The sequence below is a fragment of the Silene latifolia genome, chromosome 7, assembly GCF_048544455.1.
Source record: "Silene latifolia isolate original U9 population chromosome 7, ASM4854445v1, whole genome shotgun sequence".
NCBI lineage: Eukaryota > Viridiplantae > Streptophyta > Magnoliopsida > Caryophyllales > Caryophyllaceae > Silene > Silene latifolia.
In genome coordinates this window covers 111,251,169-111,263,626 of record NC_133532.1, presented here as the reverse complement: position 1 = coordinate 111,263,626, position 12,458 = coordinate 111,251,169, and the positions used below count along the sequence as shown (strand labels likewise).

The 12,458-nt window shown below is 38.1% G+C and overlaps 1 protein-coding gene and 1 long non-coding RNA gene across 2 annotated transcripts; one reads left to right on the top strand and one right to left on the bottom strand.

Moving 5' to 3' along the window:
* Window positions 1-3,480: 3,480 nt before the first annotated feature.
* On the bottom strand, window positions 3,481-4,150 carry LOC141591239 (uncharacterized). Its single transcript, XR_012520752.1, has 3 exons — window positions 3,970-4,150; window positions 3,817-3,884; window positions 3,481-3,691 (listed from the first exon to the last, which is right to left on the bottom strand). It is a non-coding gene; the product is annotated as an uncharacterized LOC141591239 (long non-coding RNA).
* A 2,534-nt stretch (window positions 4,151-6,684) lies between these two features.
* Window positions 6,685-7,363, top strand: LOC141590523 (uncharacterized). Its single transcript, XM_074411111.1, has 2 exons — window positions 6,685-7,008; window positions 7,098-7,363. The coding sequence occupies exons 1-2, from the start codon at window positions 6,780-6,782 to the stop codon at window positions 7,361-7,363; spliced, it is 495 nt and encodes a 164-aa protein (XP_074267212.1). The 5' UTR covers window positions 6,685-6,779.
* Window positions 7,364-12,458: the final 5,095 nt, after the last annotated feature.

Genomic DNA, 12,458 nt, shown 5'->3' with positions numbered 1-12,458 from the left:
CATTATTAACAAAGTTGAAGCTATCTACAGGAATTTCCTTTGGGGGGTAAGGATGCCTACCTACGTGCTCCTAATGTCTCTTGGGAGAAATGTTGCACCCCTAAGGAGGTAGGGGGTTGGGAATCAAGAATGCTAAGCTTTGGAATAAAGCTCTTTTGGGTAAGTATACTGCTTGGTTGGCTACTAAGAAAGATCATTTATGGGTTAAATGGGTTAACCATGTGTATATGAAAGGTAGTGACTGGGCAAAGTATAAAGCACCCCTAGACTGCAGCTGGGCTTGGAAAAAAATAGTTCAAATCAAGGATGTTTTCAAAGCTGGGTACATCAACAATACCTGGCAAAATAATGCAACTAAGTATACTCTTGACTCTGGTTATCAATGGCTTCAGCCTCCTGAGCCAAAAGTTCCATGGAGATTTATTTGTTGGAGTTCTCTTAATGTGCCCAAAACCTCCTTCATTTTCTGGGCTAGATCACATAATAGACTTCTTACACGAGACAGATTGATTCATATGGGCATTTGTCAAGAGGGATCTTGCTGTTTATGTGAAGCTGAGCCTGAATACCTTGATGCAACAGAAGATCAGAATCTCCTTCCCTGCCAATGATATGATCAGATGGTTCTCTTCTAGGGTGAGACTGAGTGTACTGCAGAAGATCATTGTTGGTGCCTGTTATGTCGGACTCATCTATGCTGTTTGGGCTGCTAGGAACAAGGCAAGAATGCAACAACAAATACTTCATCCAAGAGTGATTGTTCAGCAGGTCTGGAAAAAAGTCTTAGAGCGTTGGAAAAAACGGAACAAAAAGCCTCTCAAACAGTCAGATCAACAATGGTTGGATACTATTTTGTAGTTAGCTGAGGTTTTGCTTCTTGTTTCAGTTGGTTGTATATGGATTGATCAGAAACATTGTATACTTTGATTTTTTGATTAATATACTTACCCTTCACCAAAAAAAAAAAAAAAAAAAAAAAAAAAAAAAAAAAACTAATTAAAGAAGGGTAGATCTTAACTTACAAAGTAGAGTAAGGAAGGAAGAGGATGAACAGTCCACCAAAACAAGCTTGAATCCCATGAGAGTGTGTTTGTGAGAGTTTTAGAGAGAAGGGGAGATTTTACAGTAAGAAGGAAGAAGGAGTAAATGATTTGGATAAGATAAGGTGTAATCCCGAAAATGGTGTTTATCGGGTGTAACAACCCGGATTTTTAAAGACTTAATTAAGAGATAAAAGCGGAAATAAACTAAGTCGTTTCTATAAAAATGAATCCAGATCGTCATGGATCACTTACACATGACTAAATAATTTAGTCGAGAGGTTTAATTACAAAATTTAAACCATCATTTAAAGCTCCTAACAACCCGGATTGCCCTTTAAGGGTGTCTCCATCTAACTCGTGCTTGGTACCTGAAAAACATTTAAACAAAAGTCGCTGAGCGACAGTAACCTAACCATTCTCCTATCATCACCTTAATCATCCAAAAGCAGGCATGCGAATGGAAATGAAATGCATAAATAAGAATCACGTAAAGCATACATCACATAGGTTCTCTTATCACAACATTCTTGATATTCAATGGTACCTCAATATTACTCAATTATATTAAGAAACCGTTTTAGTCATACCATAACACTTATAGAAAGTGAATACGAGTTAAGCACATGTGAGCACGACAAGTTCAATCATCAAACATGTGACATTGTTACCTTGATATTTCTTTATCATACAGTAACATTATCCACCATATAAAAATTACAACGGTAAATCCAACATGCATCATGTGAGTAAAAACTGTAGTCATTTCTTTAAAAACATTTGTTTTCTAACAATTAAGCACGGGACGTGACTACTAATGTCACACGCATACTCACGGCTTGCATCTCACCTTAAGTACGAATGTGAACATCAATCCCGCCAATCATACCGATTCTAGGAGGTTTACATCTCACCCCTAGTGCTCAGTAGGACCGGACGACTAAATTGACTTGGTTTAACAACCAGAACCGTGGGGAAGAACAGACTGCTAATGGATGGTCTCAGAGGTCCCATTTAAGTGACATGTCCCATACACTTCGAGGCACCAAGACAATCGCAACCGTCAAGGTCTGCACACGATCGCAACCGTGAAATAATAATTGCCAAGATATCTGAAAGGTAGTAAAGCTGATCAAGCTCCTGTCAATATATGCGCATATACCCACTCCACAACTTCTTGGAACACGCAGCTCCTCAGTGGCAGCTGGTCGACTACTATCCTAACGACAATCCCTCCACACGCAGCTTCGGGATGTGCTATCCATACTTGTATAGCATAAGCTCTCTAAGCATTCTTCCGTCACGTCGATCCCTAAACCTTACCAAGGTAGCGCCCAACATGTAACACGAAAGACTCACAAGTGTCTCATAGAGACGATGATACGTCGATATGCGGACCATCCCGACATACCGACAAAACAACGGCACTTGGCTCAGAGGTCCCATTCAAGGGGCATACCCAAGTAAACCGGGGAAAGATTCCATGGCTCAGAGGTCCCATTTAAGAGGCATAGCCAGGTTACCGTTTACTGATATTCTGGTCTCAACGGTCCCATTCAAGGGACATGTCCCAGAGTGCTAGAAACTTTTGAATAAGAACGTAAACATACATAAATTCATCTTGCTTTATCTTTTCTGAAATCTTTAGGATTTGGCAAATCTTATTTGGAATTTATTATTTCTAAATTCGTTATTTGAGGAAGGTATTTAGATTTTTACTATCGTAAGCTTAAGTTTAAGCTTCGTTTTTAAAGAGCTTATTCAAACTTCTTTTTAATAAAAAAAATTTGTTATTTAATAAACATTTTATGTAAAACATTTGAAAATATTATCAAATCATTTTAAATATTTTTACCAACTATAGGTGTAAAACTTTTATAGAAGATATGAATTAAGACACTTATTTATTAAGTAACTTTCCTTGTAATTGGAGAAACGTTTAAATCATGTAAACCATTTTGGTTTTGGAAAACACTATCGAATGTTTTTAATTTTCAAACATTCAAAAGAGTTGTTATTAAACTTTAATATTTAATAAAATTTAAACTTATCAATTCTAGCCTTAATCGTATTTAAAGAGTAAAGGTAAAGTTCTTTTAGGCTAGTAGTTAAGAGCTAAAATGCTTTTACTCATATAAAAGTTAACATCTCAATAGACTGCGTACTTGCAAAAATCATAAGGTAATCATATCGGAACATGCATCACACGACAGTAAATAAATATAGCCAATTAAGATATTATTCATTTACATTTCCTAATCATGTTTCTAGGTGAGAAAATAGGACAACGATAAATCATTTGTTATCATGAAATTTTAACATACAAATCCGACTAACTGAGTAATTAACTAGCGCATATGTATATTTCATGCCATTGTTAATAATTTAGCGGTCTAGTATTTCTACTCAATATTTAATTGTCAACAAGTTACATAACTCATATTTAAACATATTCATTCACATTAGCATATCGAGTTTTGTAAAATTAAGGAGGGATAGAAGAAGGTCGGGTTACCGAAGTTAGTGAAATAAAAGGATGTGTTTATTAATCCGATTTATTAATAAATAATCGTTATTAATAAAGTCACAAGTCCGTCTTGAATCCGTCATTAAAGCAAGAAAAGTCCAAGTCCGAATCCCGTCAAGCAAACCTTGCATAACGAAAGTTTAAGTTAGTGAATCGGGTCAGGCCCGAATCTTTATTAATTGCGTAAACATAAACGGAGTTCAACGTTTTCCCCCAAATTGATTTGGGTTTTACGCAAACCAAACTCACCCCTCACACTACCAGCGTGAAGCGGAGAAGACGGCGACAGAACATCAGGCAAGGCGGCAGCGGTGGCTCTGCAGCACGGTTGAAGAACAGAACAGGGTGAGGCAGATCAGAGGACGGAACAAAAGAAAGATCGAAAAAGAGAAGGAGGCTCACGGCGGTGGTGCTGTTCTGATGATAACAGAAAGTGACGGCGGCAGCAAGGGAAATGTCCTCTCGGTGGTTTGAAAGGAGTTAGAACGGAATGGGAGGGGAGCAGCGACCCTATTGAACAAAGTCGAGGAGGACAGGGAGGCACACAAGGAAGTTGGTGATGGTCAGAGCTCGGGTGACCCGAGTCTGGTGTTCCGGTGATGGTGAATGCCGAGGTGATGCACGAGTGAAATATCAGGTACGATTATTGAATCTGATGGTGTAACGAATGGTGGTCGTGGGGTGCGGGGATGCGGCATTGGTGTCGATCTGTGGTAAGAGGAGTGGAGGGTGATATGCAGGTTAAAGATGAGTCGTGGTGACAGAGGCGATAGGCCATTGTTTCGGTTTCTGAAACAGGGGAAAGCAGAGGAACAAAAGGTGGCATAGGTGGTGGTCCGGGCCGTACTCAAAGTGGTGAGGGTGAGTGGCGGCGGTGGTGAAGGCGGGTTGGTGTCGGGTTGATGTTCTGTTACACGAACAGGCGTGAGTGTTGGTTGGTAACGGAATTGGTGTTGACTCGGATTTGGCCGAGTGCATTGCAAAAGTTGAATGGGTGATTTGATGATGTTCATTACCAAAACGAAGATAAGTTGATGATAGTTATAAGGTAGATGATGACGGTAATGAAATGGTGAAGGAGATGGTAAGGACAAGATATAAGCAAGGGAAACAGATACATGTGAAGTTATACAGGAGACATGTGAAACTATAGAAGGCATGTGAAGGTGTACAGTGGGAATGACAAAACTACATGCAGGGGAAACAAGAGGAGCGAGGTTGACAAAGCCAAATGTATGATACACTACAAAGTGAGTAATGTAAAAGTTTGGAGTGATGTGAAGAAACATTATTGAATAGGGCAACGATTGTCATCGTATTTTTATTTAAGACAAGCTTTCGATTATAATAAAAATTAACGAAATAATTTATAAAAACGTGTGTTCATAAATTTAAATTGAGAACGAATTGAGATAAACGTAACTTAATATAATTGGGAAATTATAAAAGTAGTTTTTATTGTAATTAAATCAAATTAATTTGTAGCAGTTTAACACGGGTGTTACATTATGTAAATCTTTTAGATCAAAGGTAAAATTAACAAAATTGTTTGTACGATGAATGAATAATTTAAATTAAAATGGAAATGTGACGAAAACAATTTTAAAATATGTGTGGAAAATTATAAAAGCAGATCTATATATAATTAAGTCAATTAATTAGTAGTGGTTTAACACGGGGTGTTACAGTAGTACCCCCTTAAAGAAGTTTCGTCCTCAAAACTTGAAAAAGAAAGTCGAACTTTAAAACAATCAACATTTTAAACGAGATTCAAGTATGGCACCCATTTTGAACAATCTAAATTTACTACACTGTGAGAGTGGAGCAATGAAATATAATTTGAAATATTTTTATTTGATCATGAAAAAACTTCATTTTTGAAATTGATATTCCAAATAGTAAGAAGGTACTTGAAATTGTTTGAAAAACTATAAAGGGTTTGAAAAGATTGTCAAATAACACCTGAACAAAATTATTAAATTCCAATCAGAAGAAAATGAAGGTTAACGACTCTCAAGGTTTTCGAAAATTCGATGACAGAGAGACCTATTAGGAGGAAAGGTATGCAACATACACTGCACGGAAAAAGGTTCAACCAAAAGAAGAGGAGATGTATGAAGGATAGGTGTAAACAAAAGCGGATATGAAAAGCGGCTGAAAGAAAACAATATATATACGTATATATACACATGTCAGAGATTTAGAAGAGGGGGGAGGGTAAAGAGAAGTTAAAGGAAGTATCGACGATTTCATAAATAGGACAAGTTACGGTTCTATCATCGTTCATTCTTCTCTCTTTACTATTCCCAACGGATCCCTACATCACTCTACTCCTTCTTTTTCCAACTAAGACCGCCACAAAGAACCCCTCCTCTACAAAACACTCAAATTCAAACATCTTACTCACTTAATTCCTTCTTTCCATAAACATCTTTCAAGTCCCAAAAATTCATAATCATTAATCATGGCTACTCCATACGACGAGCTCCATGAGTCAGTTAAGAAGTCTCTCGATGAAGTGAAGACTCTGCTTAGTTGGTTAATGGTCCTCTTTGTTGTAATGGTTGCTTTCTTTGTAATGCTTGTGGTAAACCTATGTTAAGAAATTGGGTAATAACCCGATCCAATAAAACGATGCTTTTAATACAGTGAAATCTTTCCTATCTCCAAATTACAATATTCCTTACACTCGAATCCATATATTCATATGAGCAATTACTCCTTAAAGTCGTAAAGTAACACCTCGAATTCCCATCAAATAAACTGATTATAACATAATTCCTTTAGTAAAGAAATTAAGTGGAAGGGAGTCATATTCTTAACCCAATTAATCATCACTTTAACTTGTCCTCTATTATGGGATTTATACCAATACCCGAAGTGGTTACTACGGAAGCCATTATATCCCAAAAATTTCGTACACTAAAATCAATTAATTGTGTACAATCATACTTCTCTTAAGAAAACTTCTTTAACATGTTAGTCCCACAATAAAAGTTGTCCTGACATTTTTGGACATATACCTATTCAATTGTCGCCAAGTTGAAACTTGAATTTCGACCACAAAATTTTCCACAAGTTCAAACAAACTCTTATTCAGACGTATGTTTTCTAAGTCATTAGTTCCATTATAAATAGGTGGTAATCGTGTCATATATCACACCACTCTCTCTTTTTATAATTCTCCTTCAAATCCATCATCTTTACACGAAATGTCTTTTACCACTGATGTCAATATAGTTAGGCACTATGAGAGTAAGATTGGGGACATAGTTCAACAAATCCCCCTCTTTTTCATCAGACTGAAGGTAGTTCTTACAGAAGAAACTATTTGGAATCTCCTAAACCATGCTCCGGCATTAAGTCTCTTGGGAAACATTCTATGGGAGGGTCCCGATCCACATCTCTCTCCAATAACTCCGGCCGAGGAGGTTACCAGGGGTAAGTCTGACTTTATCATACTCCGTGCGTACAATCGCTTATTCCCACAAATTAGTTATAATGAACTCAACCTTCTTGTCCTGTTACAGAAATTATTCGGAAGAAAAGTGAAGAGTTAAAACAGCTAGAAGATGAGGTTGTGGAGATATGCAAGCGACTTCAAAAGATTATGGTGTGGAAAACAGTGGTTGATTTGTGCACTGGATGGGGAAGGATCTTTGTCGGTCCATATGAGGATACTAAGCTTCTCGATATATACACCGACCGAATGATGGAGGAGGCTGAGGAAGAAGCGATGCAAGCTGCCTCGTCATCTTCAGAAGACAGTTGTAACATTGGGGCTACATTCTATTAGGGTTAAGATCTTAATAAGGCAACCTGCTAAAAAGTAGAATAACACTTGTATTCCTTCCAATGTTATGAATCATCAGGTCCATTACTGCAGTATTACCATGATATCCCAAATCAAAACTTCTAATTCTCGCATATCCACTAGTACTGAAACTTGTGTCCTATAAATCCTTTACACACTCAGTTGAGTCCTAAATCTTTATACATATATCTCCAATAGGTCATATACGTCCACAATAATAGTGAGTCACTACATCCTACAACCTCAATTAAACCATTGTGGTAGGTATATCCTCAAAGTAGTTACTCCTTAAATATAACACAACTTTAAACGGTTACTCTTAAATAATTATACTTTACTGTAAGGGGTCTTGTCAGCCGAATTCTGACTTTCCTACTACCAAGGTTGATTTCTTACTGACTTAACCGACTAACAATCCACCTTCATGACAATCGTGACGCTATTCGTTCCACTGGTCACTCAACTGTATGGTTCACCTCACTAACTTCTGAACAAGCTACCGCACACGAGCCAGTAGTAATATATCTTCATACTGTGTCATTCTGACTCCCTAAGAACATCGATTATCGCTAAGGCTAAAAGAAGCATTGATTTGCTCATATAAAGGTCTTAGATCACTCCACGATTTGGCACTACTCCATTTTCTCTCCCTACTATAGACATTTAACCCTAAGAAAATATGCCCCGTAGAACTGCCATTGAAAAGGTTAGGTCTTATGAAAAGAAGATTGATGATATTGTGAGTGAACTTCCGGAGTTCTTTTCTCGCCTAAAAGTGGTTCTCGTTGATGTCATACTCGGCAGGCTGTTGAGCTTGGATCCTGCATTAACCCTCATCGAAAGTATCTTAAGGGGTGGTATTGATCTTCGCTTGACTCCGGTGGTCTTGGCTAACGAAATCACGAGAGGTAAGCTATTATGTAAAATACTTAGCAGCATATTACGCCAGGGTATGACCTGACGCTCGTCCTTTTTGAACTTGTTTCAGCAACCGTTCGTATGAAGCGTGAAGAGCTGAAGAAACTGGAGGGCGAAGTAGTGGAGTTCTTCAAGCGTCTGGAGAGGGTGCTTAGATGGACTGCTTTGGTCGATTTGTGTCAAGGCAACGGAAGAGTCTTCGTGGGTCCTTATGAAGAAACCATACTCTTGGACGTGTATATTGACCACTTTTTAGAAGAGGCCTATGCGAGCACGGCATCATCGTCTTCTCTTGAGGATTAGTAACAAAGTAGTACTATGGCTAACTCTTGTAGGAGAGTTAGTCTTCTTGATGTTCTGTACGAACTTACTAGTATTATCGTTATTAAGTTAGTTGTTTAAAGGCTTGTTTGCTTTTGAAAGCATGTTTTAGAACAGATGTGAAAACAGGTAAGTTGGATGGTTAGCAAAACCTATTGTTATGATTAGCAACAATATCGCACATAACAAACAACATGCAAATACAAAATCAAGGGTAACGCAAATAGCATATCACAATTACCTTGCAATAACATCAAATATGACGTGCTAGGTCTGGAGCTGGTCACTAGACATATTTACCCATGCTAATCATTCTACCCCAATAATTTATTTAAACGAATCCTACGTGTTTCTAAGTGAATCTCTCATTTTAGTGATCTAAATAATTCTACTCATTTTAATAAGTCTTACCCAGGCGCGCTCCTCGTTAGGTAAACGAAGTTTAGTCCTCATTTACGGTCACAAGGTCGCTCTGATACCAACTGTAACAACCCGGATTTTTAAAGACTTAATTAAGAGATAAAAGCGGAAATAAACTAAGTCGTTTCTATAAAAATGAATCCAGATCGTCATGGATCACTTACACATGACTAAATAATTTAGTCGAGAGGTTTAATTACAAAATTTAAACCATCATTTAAAGCTCCTAACAACCCGGATTGCCCTTTAAGGGTGTCTCCATCTAACTCGTGCTTGGTACCTGAAAAACATTTAAACAAAAGTCGCTGAGCGACAGTAACCTAACCATTCTCCTATCATCACCTTAATCATCCAAAAGCAGGCATGCGAATGGAAATGAAATGCATAAATAAGAATCACGTAAAGCATACATCACATAGGTTCTCTTATCACAACATTCTTGATATTCAATGGTACCTCAATATTACTCAATTATATTAAGAAACCGTTTTAGTCATACCATAACACTTATAGAAAGTGAATACGAGTTAAGCACATGTGAGCACGACAAGTTCAATCATCAAACATGTGACATTGTTACCTTGATATTTCTTTATCATACAGTAACATTATCCACCATATAAAAATTACAACGGTAAATCCAACATGCATCATGTGAGTAAAAACTGTAGTCATTTCTTTAAAAACATTTGTTTTCTAACAATTAAGCACGGGACGTGACTACTAATGTCACACGCATACTCACGGCTTGCATCTCACCTTAAGTACGAATGTGAACATCAATCCCGCCAATCATACCGATTCTAGGAGGTTTACATCTCACCCCTAGTGCTCAGTAGGACCGGACGACTAAATTGACTTGGTTTAACAACGTAACCGTGGGGAAGAAAGATCGCTAATGGATGGTCTCAGAGGTCCCATTTAAGTGACATGTCCCATACACTTCGAGGCACCAAGACAATCGCAACCGTCAAGGTCTGCACACGATCGCAACCGTGAAATAATAATTGCCAAGATATCTGAAAGGTAGTAAAGCTGATCAAGCTCCTGTCAATATATGCGCATATACCCACTCCACAACTTCTTGGAACACGCAGCTCCTCAGTGGCAGCTGGTCGACTACTATCCTAACGACAATCCCTCCACACGCAGCTTCGGGATGTGCTGTCCATACTTGTATAGCATAAGCTCTCTAAGCATTCTTCCGTCACGTCGATCCCTAAACCTTACCAAGGTAGCGCCCAACATGTAACACGAAAGACTCACAGTGTCTCATAGAGACGATGATACGTCGATATGCGGACCATCCCGACATACCGACAAAACAACGGCACTTGGCTCAGAGGTCCCATTCAAGGGGCATACCCAAGTAAACCGGGGAAAGATTCCATGGCTCAGAGGTCCCATTTAAGAGGCATAGCCAGGTTACCGTTTACTGATATTCTGGTCTCAACGGTCCCATTCAAGGGACATGTCCCAGAGTGCTAGAAACTTTTGAATAAGAACGTAAACATACATAAATTCATCTTGCTTTATCTTTTCTGAAATCTTTAGGATTTGGCAAATCTTATTTGGAATTTATTATTTCTAAATTCGTTATTTGAGGAAGGTATTTAGATTTTTACTATCGTAAGCTTAAGTTTAAGCTTCGTTTTTAAAGAGCTTATTCAAACTTCTTTTTAATAAAAAAAATTTGTTATTTAATAAACATTTTATGTAAAACATTTGAAAATATTATCAAATCATTTTAAATATTTTTACCAACTATAGGTGTAAAACTTTTATAGAAGATATGAATTAAGACACTTATTTATTAAGTAACTTTCCTTGTAATTGGAGAAACGTTTAAATCATGTAAACCATTTTGGTTTTGGAAAACACTATCGAATGTTTTTAATTTTCAAACATTCAAAAGAGTTGTTATTAAACTTTAATATTTAATAAAATTTAAACTTATCAATTCTAGCCTTAACTGTATTTAAAGAGTAAAGGTAAAGTTCTTTTAGGCTAGTAGTTAAGAGCTAAAATGCTTTTACTCATATAAAAGTTAACATCTCAATAGACTGCGTACTTGCAAAAATCATAAGGTAATCATATCGGAACATGCATCACACGACAGTAAATAAATATAGCCAATTAAGATATTATTCATTTACATTTCCTAATCATGTTTCTAGGTGAGAAAATAGGACAACGATAAATCATTTGTTATCATGAAATTTTAACATACAAATCCGACTAACTGAGTAATTAACTAGCGCATATGTATATTTCATGCCATTGTTAATAATTTAGCGGTCTAGTATTTCTACTCAATATTTAATTGTCAACAAGTTACATAACTCATATTTAAACATATTCATTCACATTAGCATATCGAGTTTTGTAAAATTAAGGAGGGATAGAAGAAGGTCGGGTTACCGAAGTTAGTGAAATAAAAGGATGTGTTTATTAATCCGATTTATTAATAAATAATCGTTATTAATAAAGTCACAAGTCCGTCTTGAATCCGTCATTAAAGCAAGAAAAGTCCAAGTCCGAATCCCGTCAAGCAAACCTTGCATAACGAAAGTTTAAGTTAGTGAATCGGGTCAGGCCCGAATCTTTATTAATTGCGTAAACATAAACGGAGTTCAACGTTTTCCCCCAAATTGATTTGGGTTTTACGCAGACCAAACTCACCCCTCACACTACCAGCGTGAAGCGGAGAAGACGCGACAGTAACATCGTGCAAGGCGGCAGCGGTGGCTCTGCAGCACGGTTGAAGAACAGAACAGGGTGAGGCAGATCAGAGGACGGAACAAAAGAAAGATCGAAAAAGAGAAGGAGGCTCACGGCGGTGGTGCTGTTCTGATGATAACAGAAAGTGACGGCGGCAGCAAGGGAAATGTCCTCTCGGTGGTTTGAAAGGAGTTAGAACGGAATGGGAGGGGAGCAGCGACCCTATTGAACAAAGTCGAGGAGGACAGGGAGGCACACAAGGAAGTTGGTGATGGTCAGAGCTCGGGTGACCCGAGTCTGGTGTTCCGGTGATGGTGAATGCCGAGGTGATGCACGAGTGAAATATCAGGTACGATTATTGAATCTGATGGTGTAACGAATGGTGGTCGTGGCAGTGCAGGGATGCGGCATTGGTGTCGATCTGTGGTAAGAGGAGTGGAGGGTGATATGCAGGTTAAAGATGAGTCGTGGTGACAGAGGCGATAGGCCATTGTTTCGGTTTCTGAAACAGGGGAAAGCAGAGGAACAAAAGGTGGCATAGGTGGTGGTCTGGGCTTCGTACTCCAGTGGTGAGGGTGAGTGGCAGCGGTGGTGAAGGCGGGTTGGTGTCGGGTTGATGTTCTGTTACACGAACAGGCGTGAGTGTTGGTTGGTAACGGAATTGGTGTTGACTCGGATTTGGCCGAGTGCATTGCAA

Coding starts and splice junctions, on each gene's coding strand:
- LOC141590523 (XM_074411111.1), top strand. CDS start 6,780: ATGTCTTTTACCACTGATGTCAATATAGTTAGGCACTATGAGAGTAAG. Junction 7,009..7,097: donor GGCCGAGGAGGTTACCAGGG/GTAAGTCTGACT, acceptor GTCCTGTTACAG/AAATTATTCGGAAGAAAAGT.